Genomic DNA, 18368 nt, shown 5'->3' on the forward strand with positions numbered 1-18368 from the left:
TAACATTAATATGTGAACTTTTTTTTTGCTCGCGACAAATTAAATCAAAGTACTGAAGTACTGAGGGGAGTTGATTTTATTGATTATTATTTATCTTAAAATCAACGATATGTTATTTTGTTTGGCAAGTAGTTTATAATCTTTATTTGAATTACGGAGATTTTTATAATGTGAATTCTCGGACTTTTCCAACAAGAATTTCGAGAAAACCTCTTATGAAACATGATGTGTAATATTTGAAAATAGAATTGATTTCCATTAAATTATGTACGTATAGGTATTCAAAATATTTCAAAAATTGTATGGATCCAACCAATAATGAACTCTGGTCTCGTTCAATCATATGCTCGACTGTCTCCGTTAATCTCCGACAAGTAAGAGATACCAGGTCACGTGCTAGATTGATGATGCGACCTCTAAATATAGACTGACTCGCTGCTTGTCGGAGATATACGGAGACAGCCGATGGTTGAACGAGACTATATTGAACTCTGGCGTAAGAATACATACGACTGCAAAAAACTTCTAAATTGTTCGTAGTATTTAAAATCTGACTATTCCAAGGTATTTATAAATAAGTTTCCTTGCTTTAGCGTACATTACATCGAATTTATCGATTATATATTTTCAAGAACTAAGTCTTGTCAGCGGTGATGATTTGTGCTTAGGTCCAAACACTGTTTCAGTTTCGGTTTGCCAGAGTAACTGCATAGGAGAGTTGATTAAAATCAGCTCCAAAAAATAAATTTGGATTTCCAAACCATTTGTTTATATGCATTTAATGTATATTGTTATCGATTTTTACAAACTTTTTAATTCTTTATAAAGTTTGAAGTGTCCTTATTCACGTTATAATTCAGCTTTATTTGTATAATTTTTTTCTAATGTACGTGTCTTTAGAAATATTTTAGACATATTGCAGAGACGGATCCAGCAATTTGGATTTGGAAAGGGGGGGGGGGTCCATTTGATGAAAATCAATATGTGCAAAATTAATAATTTGTCAATAAACAATGACTTTTTGAAAGTTTTCCGTGCGTAAACAACTGTATTTAATAAACATTTATCTCATCACTCTCTATTTCACATATATTTCAACAATTCAGAGTCCACTGCATTATATTGAGCATTTTGCCGTTTTGGTTTCGACAAGGAAGATTTGCATAATATCTAGCCTTAAGAAACCCAAGTTTCCAGCAATGAGAAAGTGCGTCTATCCTTGATAGAACAGAAACACTAAGAAACAAAAAATAACTCAGACTAATCACGACAAACTAATATAAAAATGGATATTTTGGTAATTTTTTTTTTATTTCTTTGGTGTTTTAAATCTGAACTATTTATCGATTTTGATTTCTATCGATTGCCTTCTTAAACAAAGGTTTAAATGATAGGATATGAGAAAAGAATGGGGATAATTTATCTGCTGAAAAGATGGTACGTGTTTAATACATTGGTAAAAGCAATTGTCGTCCCAGGGAACTTGATGTGACCTCTGTAATGGGTGCGCTACATCATCCGGACTAGTACAGATGCGATCATATTAAAAAAAAAATTAAAAAGTTTTGAAAAGTTGTGCATTTTCATAATATTAATGGTTTACATATAAACCCTTTACACGGTATTTTTGTAACAGAACTTCCGATTCTTGGAAACAAAACAAAAAAAGGTTTTCTTTTGTGTTTCATGTGGGTATGAAGGTATAGCTAGCATTCCAGAAAAATAGCATAACCGGCATAAGCGGGTCATGTAGTTTTCTTTGTATTTTTCGTATGAAACGAAGTAAAACTCATTTATTATAATTATTTAAGTTAATTAACTATTCAATACATTTGAAAGCGGCTTTTCAAAGTAAAACGAATGCGTTTACTCGTACTTGAACGTCGTTTTACTCGATGGCTTGTCAGTTCAAAACTGTATAAACTATAATGGATTTTTTAAAAAAGAAATGGAGTAGAAAATACATTGTAGATGTTATTATAAATCTGTCATACTGCTTGATTTTATGTATTTTTTCTTTATTTTTCCACATGTTTACTCAGTGTAATAAACACCGGATGCTGAAGGGGAGTACAATGTACTTTATTTCGATAAAAAATTGATAGGGATTTTTCATATAAGAACAAAATCACATGGGACGTAGTACGAAATTCTTTAAATAAGCAATTTTAAAAGCATTTATTTGAGATAATGACAGTATTTCTATTATAAATGGGGAAAATTGCCTTTAAATAGGCATTAAACGTTTTCAAAAAAAAATTAAAAAATTCATAGGTCCCAGAGAAAAGGGGGGGGGGGGTTCAACCCCCGAACCCCCCTCCCCCCTCCCCTTGGATCCGCCAATGTAACGTTATTGATATGCCTATACAGTACACATGCAGATAGATAAAATCAGGATACGATTGATAAGTAATAGTAAGTACTGGCATGCCCTATATAAGTACCGGTTTAAAGCCAATAACATGACCTAACACCTCCACCCCCAACTCACCCCCTTAACAAAAAGCGAAAGAAATAGTTTCAATTTTATCCGATAATCATTTTTTTTGCCCTATTCGTTTGGCCTCACTGGGACATTTGGCGGCAAAATTCACGGAAAAATCAAGTCACAGAGGTAAACATTGCATAGCTATAAAATAGATACTTTGTTCCTGCACTGTGCGAATAAAACTGCCTTTATGTCTCTGACACTAGTTACTGAAGAAACCGAATAAGTTACTTTTTATGCATATGTACATGTATATTTATCCTGGACATTGTACGTTTAGTCGAGTCTGAAGTATTTTTGTTGCATCTCGGTATGCTTCGAATTTGTTTTAGATCTCGTTATATGTACATGATATACATTCTCTGATTAATTGACTGACTTTCACCATTCATTTTATAAAATGATAAATAGTACATGTACATAAGGAATTGATCAGAATTAAAATTTTAATTAACGCCTTAATTACGAATTAACAAATTCAACGCTTCCCCCCCCCCCCCCCCCCCCCTTTGGTTGTTTTAGTCTAAATTGGTGGTTAAATGACTCATTTTTTGTATATGATCTCTAGGCTAGTCCAGTTATGGGGGCTCGTATTACATTTCATAATGAAACTTGCTTATAAATTTAAATATCAAAATTTGTTTTCTCTAGAACGTAAATAACGAATCAGTAACTTGTACTTTTGGTATTATTTTCACAGTATGAATTTACTTTTGTGTGCATTTTACTGTAGAGATGTATGCCACAGTAACATGAATTGTATTTACCAGTAGACATAAACTGCATACAGTATTTTAATACATTTATTGCATGATGGTGAGGGAAATATGAAGATTTGTTCCCCCATGAAACATCATATTTCCCAAGGGCAACGCCCGAGGGAATTATTATTTTTCTGGGGGAATAAATCTTCATATCTCCTGAACCTTAATTCATGCAATAAATTGTTTAATATTATACTGAACGACTGGTAATTATATAGATTACTTCGGGTTTCAATTGTTTTTCAATTCATGTAAAGCAAAAGAGTAGTAAATGTTTATCAGTTTCTTCCTAATATAGTATGTTAGTTTTCTGATACAAAAGGGATTTAACATGTTGATATAATCAGATTTTTTTTACAACTGTGTTTTTTTTTTACTGTGGTTTCATCAATATTAGTTGAATACCAATTTTTTGTGAATTTCGTTGTATAGTTGATTCACGAAATTAGATGTGCAATTTCTATTAACATTTTGTATTGATAGGGTCATTTGTCACGAATTTACCTATCCTTGAAACTGTGATTTTCACTTCATCCACGAAAACTGATCCCCTTGGATATTAATGAAACCACAGTAATTGTTTGAAGACATAGTAAGTTCATCCTCGGAATTTTTATACGCATGGAATGAAAATTCATGATGCTTCCGAAGGGGCGAATATGACAGGGAAATAAGAAGTTTTATAAAAAATAATTTCCCTGGCACGTGGTTGTCTAGAACCAATCAGATAAAGTATTATATGGAATAATCCTAATATTGAGGTATAATAATACATTTTATCATGACATTGTTGAGTATTACCATTACAATTTAAAATTGCCTTTTGTCTGGTTGTACAGTAGTATAATTACCCTTTGTCATTACCAATGTTATTTTTGTTTTACCCTTTGTTGTTTCAGCAATACTGAATGTCAATTTACAGTACTAGTACAGTCGCACCTGTTTTAAGCGGCCACCTGTGGGACAATGACAAACTGGCCGCTAAAGACAGGTGGCCTCTTATTCCAGGTTTCAAATTAATAAAAAAAAAACCACCGAGTATTTTCATTTTGGCTCTATTGCACAGATTAATTAATAGCATATGTAATGGCGGCGTACACGGAGATGGTGCATGCACAGCTCGGATTGATGAATAAAAAGTTTAAATTAATTTTAAATGACCGTTTTAATTCCATGTATCTATCAAAGGATTAAGAGCAAAATATTTTCTACTAAATACGCCCAAATAATAATTTTCAAGTGATTAAATGCGGTAAACAAAGATGTAGCGTTTCCGTACACAGAGTATATGCTGAACTACGATAGCCAATGTTTTACCTCTTTAAAAAGTATCAAAATTGCATTGGGATATATAATAAACACCCTTTTATTCTATCAAAGAAATTTTACAGAAAAAAAGTGCGTATTACCGGCTGTACATGCTGTTTAGCGCAAGACTGGCCATTTAATAACTTTGTAATGAAGTATATAAGTACGTGTAGATATATAAACAACACTAAACAGGTGTTATGATAATCAATTATCTCATTAAATCTCAGCAGTCTTCAAATTACCCACTCAATTATTTGTCATTAACTCATTATCAGCTTTCGAAGTTTGGCTACTTTCGATACGGGGTCACATGTCAGAGTTAAAAGTCATGTGACAAAACAGACAAAATGGCCGTTGAAAACAGGCATGTTGAAACCACGGGACCTAAAAACAGTGGCCGCTGTCCGCGTTAGACAGGTGGCCGCTTAAATCAGTTAAAATAAAGTAAAAACTAAACGGGTGGGATTGAAACTGGCCGCTCATGGCGAGTGGCCGCTGATTAAAGGTGGCCGTAACAGCAGGTGCGACTGTATTACCTTTTGTCATAACAAAAACATGTCATTACAATATAATCATTATCATTACCCATGTTATTATAATAGTATTACCATTTGTTATTACAGTACATGTATTACCACATGTTGTTATTGTATTATCCTTGTCATTACAGAACATAATTTGGAGCCATGCTTAAGGGCTGGATTTCATCCGTGACTTCTAAGATCTCAAGGGCGTTAGGTAATTTCAGCTTGATTAATGTATTTAATTTTCTAAATAGTCCTTCTGAATCATTTTTATTAATCAATTTGCATTATAAGGTTAACATATTAATAGTGTTGTCAAATTGGTTTAAAATGATTAATCTTTTAATTTGATGTTCAATAGATCAAAATCATTCACTTGAATAAACATAATTTTTGTTTTTCAGAAAATATCAGAGAATAAATGTCCCTTGAAATGTAATGGTCAAATTGAAATAGATTTAATAATAAATGGTTGTAAATTAATTCACAGGTGGTGCTCATGATGCCGAATATGTAAGTGAGGAAGATATCAACACCTCGTCTGAAATCGAGCACATTGAGGAGGGGGAGCTAGCAGAACAAGTCCAAGATACTGACCCTAAGGATGAGACCCCCGAGGGTGGTACCGATGGGCGGGGTTCGGGGGACCAGGAGGCAGTGGACAGCAGGAACATTCCCCCCGTCTGTCAAAACACATCGGGCACCTGTGTAGACATTGGACCGGAGGAGTTGATGGGTATGTTTATGGATGATTAGCTTTAGCAAGAAAGCTGTGGACTTTTCATTCCTGATTTGTAGACAATCATTTGATGTACAGATTTTTGAACGATACTCTGGTTATAGATGGAAAGATATGCACATAATTTCATAAGTATTATATTAATCCATAGTAAAATTAAGAAGAGAAATTTCTTTAAATCCTTGCCAAATACAATCATGTAACCTCCTTGTTTGTTCGGACTTCTGCAACCCTGAACAACACATTGAGGGCAATGAATTAATATTGCAAACTTAACTAGCCTTTCCATAGCAATAATATTGTAAGACTCTAATCACTTTCCTTGCAGATTTACCAGAGGACCAGGGAACAGGGTCATTTATAGTGGTGAAGGACAACAGTGAAGGGAGTCCAACCAAGATCATGGATTCCTCGGGCAGCATCGAGGTAATACATCCGGAGGACCAGGATCTGACTGGGAGTCAAAAAGAACAACCAAGCTCAGAGCTCTCAGGGAGTAGCAGAGAACAGCCTAGCTCGGCTGTGATGGACAGCATTGTAATTGTACAAGAGGAAGGCAAAGGTCATTCTGAGCCTCATTGTGGAAGTGACCCAGAGCTGACTGCTGCCATGATGGAATCTGTGTGCCGAGATCTGGAAAATAACGACTTGGATAAAATGAGTGACGAAATTAGGGATGACTGTAATACTGGGGTTTTGGAAAGGACAGAGGAGTCTGATGAGCAAAGTAGAGAGGGTGAAGTAAAGGAATTGGGAAAGTCCAGGAAGGAATCGGAGGTTCAAGAGGCCAGCATGTACTTGTCAGAAGAGGAACGCTCCAGGAAGGAATCGGAAATCCAGGAAGCGTCCATGTTTTTGTCAGAAGAGGATACGTCCTTGAGGAAGGAGAGTGTGTCTGTAATGGAGGATCAGAGTGAAGGGGCTGGGACTGTAGAGGAAAGCTTTGAGCAGGCACAGTTTGCTTTAAAGAAAAAGGAAGAAGTGGGAAAACAAGGTTGGTTGATCCCAAATTCTTTGTTTAATTTCTAGTTAATCCACAATACCATGCTTACAGCGAAATTCCAGACTCATACAAATAATTTTGTTTTGTGTGTAAGTTATAATGACCATTAAGCTTATAATAAAGTGAATGTCTCTGCTCAAACTTTCATCATTAACTTCTTCCTTGGAATCTTGCTTTACCATAGTGTGCGAAATTCATAAAGACATAAATTTTTGTGCAAGGGAAATATTGTAATATTTTACCTGTGAAAACTTCATTGATTCCAGAAGATAAAAGCATTACTGTCCCCTCTGTCACCACCACTGATTTTGAGCCACAGAAACCAGAGAGAGGGGAGAAGAAACCACAGATTGCAGAAACAGAGAATTACCTGGACTTCGTTCAGCAGATGACAGAGAAGGGCGAGTTGGTCCAAGCAAAGGACCTCATTTATAAACTGGGTCTCCTGAATGTTGACCAGAAACTCATCGAGAAGGCCATCCTGGACCAGTACAAGATAGCTGTGCAACGCAAGGTTAGGCATATTCACTGACCAAGTTTTTGGAAAGTAAAGTAATGTTGGCTGGTAATTAGGAGTTGGAGGATAAATTGATATTGCAGCAACAAATCAGTTTTGTATTGTTTTAAATCATTGTTGATAGAATTTTTTGCAAATGAATGATGAATTGACTTTTTTCATTTAGCTTTTACAATTTTATTTTCTTTGCTAAAATATACTGTGTAGTTACCATGCTTAAGTCTCAATATTTCATTCGTCTTTGCTGGTTTTTTGGATCCATTTATCTGTATCTGTTGTTCTCTGTGTTTAACTTTGCCCTTGTTTTCTCCAGTTTACTAGTATGTTGTACCTTTGTATATTTCAGTACTCTATTTGGATCAATCACTGTAGATACCATGCAGAGCTGCTCTTCTCTCCTCCTTGGATAGCAGAGTAAGTGCAGAGGAACCTTTTATACAGTACCTTATTATACCATACAATCTTAGTATTCCTTGCTGACAAGGCTTTAAAGGGACAGGGTCATGATTTGGGTCAGAATTTTTTTTAATGTTTATTAATATGTTTACAATGCTTCATTAAGGCATTTTTTGAAGGCAACTAAAATTTGAGTGCCATTCGTTGAGATATAAGTTAGTTTCAGAGCTTACATTTGTTTGCGGTGTTAACAAAGTTTTTGTTTACATTTAGAAAGCTGAGGTAAAAATTCCAGTTTAAGACCTAAGATGATTGTATTTAATGTTTTTTATGCTTAAAGGGACATGGTCACAATTTTGGTCAAAAATTATTTTTCCGATTTTAATGTTTACAATGCTTCAGTAAGGCATTTTTTAATAGGAAACAAAAACCTTCGTTTTGCTATGTAAACAAAGCTTTTGTTTACATTTTGAAAGTTGAAGTGAAAATTCCAGGTTTAGAGCTAAAATGTGTTAAACGTTAGAAACTATTTTTTATGCTTAAAAGTAATAAGAAGATAAACAAACCAGCTTGAAAAAGATTTTGTTACTGGTATATTAAACCTTTGTAAACAAAAACACGGAACGAGCCTTGTTTACATGACAAGCAATTGTGAACCTTGTATTTTGCTGAAAATTCTAAGGCTGGCTCTCAAATTTTATTTAATCATTAGAAATGAAATCTTAAAGCATTGTAGATAATAATAAAATAAAAATTGATCAAAATTGTGACCATGCCCCTTTAAATTGAATAAGATAATAGAAAAATGAGCTTGAAAAAGATTTTTACTGGTATATTGAACCTATGTAAACATGTATACAGGGTACGGTTCTTGTTTTCATGACAAAGAATTATGAGGCTTGTATCTTTCTTATACAGTCAAACTTGTATTAAGCAGTCACCTTCAGGAGGCACCCAAAGTGACCTCTTAACAGAGGTGACCTTTGAATAGAGACTTGTGAATTTGCCAACATCAAATTCCTTTTTAGAACAATTATTCAATTTTATTTCAATTACATACTTGATATTTAGCATAATGTATCAAAATGATAGATAAAGTAATTGATTTGATGTTTTTATAGTATCTATTATATTTACAAATAAGTAGAAATACATTACAATGCATTGTGCCTGCAATTTTTATATTTCTTTAAATTATTAAAAAAAAGTCATTACGTGGTAAAACCTTGTCGCCGACACTTTCACAATTATAACACTAACACCATTTTCATGAGTACCGTATATATAGAAAACAAACACTTTTAATACAAATCAACAATTACGTTTTTAACCGACGGTATCTGAACTCAAAATCATATTATTAAATCAAGGAATTTTCTCTTGCCTCGCCGCAGACATTTTTGACACCTGTATTTCATTCATGTTTATAAAACAAACATATTGTGTATACTTGTTTAAACAATTCACTTGATTCCCATTCGTATCTGATCTGCCAATTATGTATTATAAATACATCGATTAATTTGGTTTCTCTCGCCTCAAGCGTATAATTATTGTTTACATTTATTACCCGATATTTGGAAGCCATGTTTAAAATCCCCGGGTGTAAATCATGTGACCGGCCAAAATGGCCGCCTAATGCATGTCGACTGTACAGTTTCGGATCAAAATACGATGACCGCTGACCGCGTTAGACAGGTGACTGCTCTTTAGAGGGCAATTATATAGGATTTTTCATCGGGAGGAAATAAAATGAACGCATACGAAAGGTGACTGCTTAATAGGGGTGACCGCTACGGCAGTTTTGACTGTAATTCTATTTCTGACTCTCAAATTTTATTTGGTCATTAGTAATGCATTCCTAAAACATAGAAAATAATAAAAACAGAAAAATAGAATTTGAACAAAATCATGACCATGCCCTTTCAAGTTAAATTGCTTTACTATTTTAACATTAATGAGGTGGGGAGATATATTTTATTTCCCCTGTCTCTTTGTCAAGTTGCCAACTAAAACATTTGCTACGCGTAATGTATTCTTTACATTTGGCCATGTGATGGCTTAGAGGTGGAGATCTATAGAGGTCAAAGGTCAATGTCACTGATAGAGATTAAAGGTCAACTTTGCCTCTGAATTTTGGCATGAAAACAGTAATCTTGTTCTTTTATCCAGTTTGTTTACTGTTCAAAATTGTATGCTTTGGTTGGGTTTTGTTAAAACAGTTGAAATAAGAATTTTTTTTTATGATATCATTGATATGAGATTTGTGTCCTTTTAATTTCAGTCATTTGCCAAGACTTGGAAGCAACAGTTCCAAAGAAAAGAAAAAATGGCAGAGTAGAAATGAAAAGTATGTATTACTGAAAAAATAACCTTTCATTTTAAAAAATATTACCGGTATTAGTTATCCAGGTCCAATCAAGGGTGTACAGGGATTCACCCGGTGTTGTAGCAGTCCCGGTGTTGTAGCAGTCCTCGGGGTGTATGGAATTTAACATGGGGTAAATCCCTGTACAACCTTGAGCCTGGCTAACAAATTTATTTCTTATGTTATACAAATTGTAAAATGATAATGTTTTACCAGTGCTTTGCAACTTGAAAATCTGGTCTAAAGATCACTCAGAATAAAGATAAATAAATCTTATAGCACGTGCACCGGCTTCAGCAGGTGGTACAGAAATTTACACCCAGCTTGTTAACCAATCAGATCTTGCGTTATAAGTGACATAGGAAACAATATTACATGTTTATCTTAATTTTGACATTCCATTGTGTATTCTTACCCAATGTGACATCATAGCTAAACATTATATAGGATAAGGTGTTTGATTGACGTATGAGAAAAAAATCAATTCAATTAATTAATGTAGAGTTGTGAAGCATTGAAAGCTGTTTTATTATTTTCTCATGAATTAATGAAAATGTGTTTAAAAATGAAATGTTTGTTTGTTAATCTTCAAGGAAGTTTTTTCCATGCAAAAAATTGTTGACTTCTTGTACTATAGTACTACAGTAAAACTCGGTTATACCGATATCCCAGGGACCAATGAATTTACTTCATTATATCCGTAATTCGTTATATCCGTATAACGAATTCGCAATATTAACTATAACGTATTTACTATATACATGTATATTTTTTTGCTAATTGAGGCTTCAAATAAACATACATTACTTTGATACCTTTAACAATTGGATGGTGAATCAAAAAATTTATATGAATTAAATTCATCAAAACTATTTTGTTGAATGGTAGTGAAAACTTTTTTAACTTTGAAGAAATTCATCATGAAAGTGATCAATTTCATAATTATTCACCTCTACCGGACTTGAAATCAGTTCGCTATATCCGTAAATTCATTATAACCGTAAAATTTTGCAAAGATTTGTTAAAAATTTCACTGGGGACGTAAAAAAAACTTCGTTATATCCGAAAATTCACTATATCCATGTTTGTACTAACGAGTTTTACTGTATATGTGTTGTGCAGCTCATAGTTTTAAATTCTTCAGAAAAAACCCTGGTAAAACGATATAAAAAGAATCTCTCATGATTTGCAGTGGTATATGAATTTTATCCAAATTGTGCGTTTTCTTTCACTCGGGGATAGAAAACACAAAACTTGTTGGATAAAAATTATTTACCATTGCAAATTATGAGAGATCCTGTATATAATTGTGGTGATTTTAGCAAATTTCAGTAAAAATGGTCTTTCCACAATATAAAAATGTTGTTTTTAACAATTATTTTGTAGAAGAGCTAGAAGATGGCAGAAAGAGTCTAGTGGCATGTGTCGAGATGTTCGACTGAAAAATGATCCATCAATAGAAGTGGTCAGAGAAAACGCTGCTGACAACAAGGTTGATGGGGATGATCAAAATGCCGGGGACTTTCATAGTGAAAAGGAGGAGGTCAATGCCATTTCAGATGGGGTTAAGGAAGGAAAAGTTGAACTTGGAGATGGTGAAGAAAGTGAAGAAAAATGTAGTGCTCAGTTGGAAGAACCATCAAATAAGGACAAAAATAGTGAAAGGGAGACAGACAGTGCTAAAGAAGATGGTGCTAAACTTAACAAGGAACATAAAATCGGGGACAGTTTCAGTGAGAAAGAAAGAAATGAAAGAAGAGATAAACCCAAAGAAATTCCTAAAGCAAATGCCAAAGAAGAGAATTGCAAACAAAGCCATGAGAAGGATGAGAGAGGAGGTGGTGCTTGTGATAAGCAGTTGGAGTGTGCAATGCCCAGGAAGAAGTTGTCTCCGTGTAAGAAAGGGAAGACTGTGAAAGCTAGGGAGATAGACATTACTGTAGCAAGAAGGGAAGGAGTGGAGACGGACAAAAAGGACTCTGGTTCCCATCATGGAAGAGAGAGAAGAAAGTCAGACTTGTACGACAAGAGAAAGGATCGGCTAGATGACAGTGTGGCAAGGGATTCCAAGAAACCCAAAACAGAACAGGATTCTACTGAAGGAAAGTTGGAGCAGGGAGATGAAGAAAGTAAGGTGGAGAATCAACTTCTGGCCAAGGAAGTGGAAGAGTATGCTAAAGAAATCATCCAGTCCAGCATCAATGCACTTTCTCTTGAGGAGAGCTCCGTTTCAGCTGAAACAAAGTTAGCTGATCAGAAAGATGCAGGTGTAGATGAACCTGTGATTAACACAGTGCCAAACCTTTCAGAGTTGTGTAGGAGTTCAAAAGTGTCTTCAGAAGAAGGAAAACTCAGGATTGAAAAAGAAACTTATGACGAATGCTGCGAACCATCCAGTTCTGATTATGTGTCTGCTTCAGTTATACCTGAGACAGATGTCCCACAGGCTTTGTTTGATTGCAAGGCAGAAAATATGGTTTCCAGTCTTTCAAGATTTTCAGAAGCAGACACTGATGGTAGTCCGTTTCTAAGGAAAGATTCAGGAAAGGAAATGCTGACCTCTGCTTTTGAGTCTTCACCTATAGAGCCAAAAATTGCAGGCTCACCATCATCAGAGAAGGAGAGATGTGACGTTTTTGAGGAGAGTGGTGATGACATTAAAACAGAGAATTTTATTGAGCCTGAAGTGAGCAGCCTTCCAGGAGCTTTGTTGGTAAGTCCTGACTGTGTGATGACGCCAAAGTTTGAAGTTCCCCCAAACACCCCAGCATCTGGATATGCAGAAAAACTTCAGCCGTCGATGGTAAAGAACATAAATCTGATTCAAAACAAAGCCAAGCTGGAGAAAGAAGTGGCTGATTTGTTGTCCGGACTGACTATGAAGCTTCACCATCCGGTTGGATCTGGTCTAGAGGAATTTAAATCTGAGGAATCAAAACTTGATGAAGGCAAGAAAAAAGAATCAAGCCCAGAGCAAAAGGACAAAAAGGAGACCTGTGATGAGAATCCAGATTCATCCACAAGTATCCAGACATCAGACAGTGCCATCATATCTGCCAATAGCTCGCCTAGTCACGATCTCTGTGTGGAGGAGATGGAGAAGTTAGACCTGTGTGTGAAGCAAGACCTCAGTTTAGCAGAGGAAGGTAGATGTAGTCCGGAGGAGTACCTGTCCATGTTACAACAGGTGCTTCCAAACGTTACTTCCATCACCAAGCTCAAACCAGGCCAGCAGGAGGATGGTGTACAGTGTGGAGTGGTGTCATCCAGCACCCACACAGAGTGGCCTCCAGAGAACGGGGCTTCAGTGAGGGAGGGTACCACCCAGATCATGTGTAGGTCAGTTGCTGAGGTGGTGAACATGTGTGATTTGTCTGTAGCTGAGAATGTGGAGTTTCCTTGTAAGCTTCACACAGAGGAGGAGAATGATGTATGTGTGAGACAGTCTGGTGAAGTAGTGGAGGAAGAGTGTACAGATCAGGATGAGTCTTGTTTCTCCAAGGATGATCTGGATTTGGAGGACGTGGGTATGAATAGAGCAGGGGATCAACATAACTACTGTCTGAGTCAAAGTGATGGAGCAAGGTTGATCAGATATACACATGGAAATATTCCTCAGGGATCTGTGACCAGTGCTACAAAGAAACGCTGTAACTCTGCAAAGTCTTCTGTTTCTAAGAGTCTTGAAAACGAAGCACAATTTACCAAGCTTAAGTTGTCCAAAACATTGTCGAAATCAGAAGAGAAGCTGAAGCATGCTGTGAAACCTCCATGGAACAGTAATACCAAAGTGGATCATGGGAAAGCGGGAAGTGTTACTCCATCCAGAATCCCCAAAGCCTGCAAGAGCAAGACAGGCAGTCATTCTAGTTTAAAACAGACACAGGATAAGTCCAAGTCTTTGGAAACAAAGACAGAAAAGATTGATAAAGAAATGGGTGGTGAAGTCTGCTCTGGTGATTCACTTCAAGAAGTTGGGAATGAAAAGAAACATCATCGTGCCAATAACAAGAGTACAAGTACAATGGAAGATGTCAAATCAAAGGATGTTCATCAGAAACATCAGTCTGTAGCTCAGAGATCGGACAGCTCAGAAAAAAGAAAAAACCCAGAGCAAGCCCAGAAGGTGTTGTCTGAAATCGAGAAAGGTAGATGTCAAATGGATCAAGTGGAGAAAGCTGAAAGCACCAAAGCAGACTCCAGTGTGCAACCCGTCCCAACAAGTGGAGGAGAGGAGAACAAAGAACCCAGTGCTGCAGACTCCACCAAAGCTCCACCCAAGTGGAAGAGCAAGAACGCCAAAAAGGGCAAAGGTCGGCAGAAGAATCGTTGGTGAAATAGTGGAGAAAAGCATTTCGGTTGTTATTGTGTATTATTTATGATTTTGAACTACTTTTCAACCCTTTTTTTCAGTCAGTATTATGCATAATAAATTCAGGGACAATTTTGTATGAATACAAGTTTTTGTAGAAAGTTTTTTTTTTGTTAGTAAAATTAGTTTTTGCAAAAATGTTGTCTGATTTTTTATGGTATTTACATGGGGAAATTCATCTGATGTGAGGAAATTGAGGCAACTTTGGTACAAGTATAAGCAGTGTTTGAGAGCTTTTATGTGGGTGTATGAGCACAACTTCTTTTGAGTTTCAGTGCAATTCTTGCCATTGAAATAGCACATTGTAATACAGTAACTGTAAATTCTTTATTAAGGACACACGAGACCTTCCTCAATTTTATATAATTTTCCTTGATATATTATCCCTTGTTTATTAACATTTAAACCTGTTACTTCCCAAAACTTCAGGGTACATTACCAGGCTTTTTCGGAGCTAGAATATTTAGAATTTTCCATAAAATAGCATGCAAAATGCATTTTAATGCTTATAAATAGTCATATTATATATTTTCAATTGAACACTTTGTATCTTAATTTAAAAAGTATCATATAACATGAAAACATAATTAATTTATATTACTTAAGTGGAAATCTTCAAATTGTGGAGATGGGGAAAAATGGAAGATATGTCGCGTCTGACCTTAAACGTGAGGAATGAATATCCACGTAGATTTTAACATATCACTTTTTTAGCACAGTTTGAACTATGAAATTTAACCCCCCCCCCCCCCAAAAAAAAAAGGTGCTAGTGATTTTATTGTTACAATGTACATGTAAATAAGAAATTTTACACAATTGAAATATATTCTGCTATGTTGTATTCTATAAAGACTTTTTGACAGAAAGCAGCTTCAATTAAGATACCGGTAATTAAAAGAACATACCATGGCATGCGCATTGTATAGTAAGAAGAACGCCTTCCGAATACACGCTAAATTGTTGAAAAATGATTTCCACCAAAAAATTACACGCACTTTCAAAACCAGAAATACTGTCATGTTTTCATTTAGTTAAGTTTGGATTTTGATTAATTTTTTTTTTAATACTGTAGAATAATGTTGAAGTTGTTTTACATAATTTATGCAAGTAGAAAGTTTATTTTCAGAAATACATCAAAAGTAACGCCAATTTAAAACTGACTTGGGTCCGTTTCAGTTAATGATCTAACAGTCAGGCGTTTTACACTAAAGTGAATAAAAGATAAATTGAATCAGTTAAAACTAATGTGAAAGATAAGCTTTGTATAGTAAGGCGATCTGAACCTCTAGGAAAGTATTGGGGCCAAGTTAATAACGACAAAAATCGCCACTTCAACAACATTTAATTTTTATTGAAATCAGTATAGCTTGTAAATCTTATGACACGTTGGCAGAAAAATACATATACGTGTACTTTAAATATTTGAAATGTAAAAAATATCAACAAGGGTGTAAACAAATACTTAATGCATTACTGTCAGTGAAGGCCAACATTCTATAAACAAATCGTTATGTGTTGGGGAGTATCTAAATCTTTTTAAAAAAGAGTGAAAACACAACTGGACGGATTTTTGGAATGGCTACATAATGCTATGATACAATGTATTGCATACCAGTTAAAAATCAATGCATAAATAATATATATATATATGATATTGATGAAGAAATATTAGTATCTTTAGATGTTACATACGACAGTCGTAGTGTTCCACATACTTTTATTTCTACCTGTGCAAAATCTCATTCAATCTACTCGGGGATTTTCTAAGGCTAAAAATAAAACACAAAAATCCCCAGCAATGGATTACTATAACGGGACAGAATAAAAGTAAGTAGACATTGTTGTTGAACAGAAACCTGTACGGATTTAAATTGTATTTTACTGCAATGAAAACAAACACGAAATATCGTACACAAATACTTCAATTTTCAGTAAAATGGCTATTCAGAAGATATCTGAGTCGGTGTATATAGGAATGTGTCTCAAGATGGGGACCCCACAACAGGTGGCCTCCAGGAGAGATATGCGGGACATTGTAGAGATGTTGGAGTACAACAAAATGTTAAATAGACCGTTCACAGTGATGCTGAGTGGGAGTCGTAGAGAAGGATTTAGATTGAGTGGATCAGACCTGGACTACATGCGTTGGCTAAACAACCACCTAGTGATCTGGGACTTCTCTCAAGTACAGTTTTACAACACACAAGAACACACATTGATTCTCTGTGACAGTTCTGAGAGTCCACCAGGATTCACTTTACTATGGCTACCATTAGAAAGAACTAGTCATGGAGTGATGTCAGCGTGTGTAAGGATAAATGGAATGCTCTATATATCAAGTTCAAAGTACAGAGAGGTCACGTGTTCTATTATTTTCTCTGATTCTACGCCACACGGACCATGTAGTAGCGGATCACATGGTGAAGTGGAATACGATTATGCCCATTGCTTTGTCAGTGATTTCTGGCCTCCGTCTGCCTCCTCATGGATAGACAGGTGTCACTCATGGCCCCCACCTCATGTTGTAAACGATATTATTAGAAATGGGTGTCACTTTGTAGCAATAGGACACAAACTAGGAAATCATACAGACAACGAATGGAGAATTTCTTTTTCACAGGCGGAATACAAACTTGTGTATTCAATGAATCGCACACAATTCTTAACATATGGATTGCTAAAACTATTCTTAAAGGAAATCATTAACAAAGGATTAAGAGATGGAGATAAACTACTGTGTTCTTATCACATGAAAACTGCTGTTTTCTGGGCGATTCAACAAAATGCTCTACCTTACTGGCATCCTAAAAATATCCTGGTCGCTTTCTGGGTCTGCTTTAAACTTCTCCTTAAATGGGTGTACGAGGGAAATTGTCCTAATTTTTTTATTCCAGAAAACAACATGTTTCTGAACAATATCTATGGTGAAGCACAAAGGACATTATTCACGCAACTGTATATATTGTATGAGAAGGGCATAGCATTACTTCTACATAGTCCCTCCATAAATTCCTACATCATTAATGTTTTGTGTAATCCCAGACTCACGATCTGTACCGTTGAACACACTCTGATCTCTGAGGTTGAACTTGATACGGATATTTTTAATGAAATATTTATTAATGATTCAATAGGCTCAGTAGACCTACGGATATTCAGAAAGTACCTAAATGCTGTGGAAGAGTCAACAGGTTTACCCCTGACACAGTATCACACTGTCATGTTACAGAAACTTACAGCCACCGTCCTTCGGTGTACTGTATTTATGTTACACAACTTGTACACTAACACAGGTTCTAACAAACAGTTGTATATTGTAGACAAAAAGGCTTGTCACATGCTGAAAATAGCTGCTAGGTTTGGGTGTGTGTCTGACATGTTATACATTGTTATGTATTATTACAAAACATTCAGATACAGGGAAGCTTTATCAGTTATAGATATAACAAAGGTCAAGTTAGAACAGCCATATCTGATGTATGGGAGTCATGTTGACAGAGAGAGGTATACCGAGGCAGTAGGGGGGCAGTCTTTGTCTACGAAGATGAGACAGGCTGTAGCACAGAATATCAAACTTAACGATAATATCTTTTATATCAATGAATTAATACCAGAACAACAGTCTAGTAAACAAAACAATACACCTTTCTTGTTTATTCCACCCCGCGTACTGTTGTATATGCTAGAGTTTTTGTGCTCTAGTCATGTCGATACACTGAGAGCACAGAGAGCTTTAGATGATCTACAGGTCCTAGTCCACCATGATCAGGGACAGTTAGTACCTGTACCACTCAGAGACATCTCCTGGGAGATCCTGGGGATCTGTCAACAGATCGCAGGGAACCTCCAGGCTGCCCTGTACTCATACCAACAGTCACTCAGACAA

General features: G+C 35.6%; 1 protein-coding gene across 1 annotated transcript; it reads left to right on the forward strand.

The window, feature by feature from the left end:
- The first annotated feature begins 2528 nt into the window (after window positions 1-2528).
- LOC105337332 (myb-like protein X) lies at window positions 2529-14578 on the forward strand. The gene is made up of 8 exons (XM_034477493.2): window positions 2529-2614; window positions 5234-5301; window positions 5578-5823; window positions 6155-6820; window positions 7096-7343; window positions 7693-7760; window positions 10027-10092; window positions 11497-14578. Exons 2-8 carry the CDS (start codon window positions 5250-5252, stop codon window positions 14444-14446), a joined length of 4296 nt encoding a protein of 1431 aa, XP_034333384.2. The 5' UTR covers window positions 2529-2614; window positions 5234-5249; the 3' UTR covers window positions 14447-14578.
- Window positions 14579-18368: the final 3790 nt, after the last annotated feature.

This window comes from Magallana gigas, chromosome 9, assembly GCF_963853765.1.
Source record: "Magallana gigas chromosome 9, xbMagGiga1.1, whole genome shotgun sequence".
Lineage (NCBI taxonomy): Eukaryota > Metazoa > Mollusca > Bivalvia > Ostreida > Ostreidae > Magallana > Magallana gigas.

Excerpts from the sequence above, each read along its gene's own strand:
- LOC105337332 (XM_034477493.2), top strand. The coding sequence starts at position 5,250 with ATGCTTAAGGGCTGGATTTCATCCGTGACTTCTAAGATCTCAAGGGCG. Across the intron at positions 5,302-5,577 it reads TAAGATCTCAAGGGCGTTAG|GTGGTGCTCATGATGCCGAA; the intron begins GTAATTTCAGCT and ends ATTAATTCACAG. Across the intron at positions 5,824-6,154 it reads TGGACCGGAGGAGTTGATGG|ATTTACCAGAGGACCAGGGA; the intron begins GTATGTTTATGG and ends CTTTCCTTGCAG.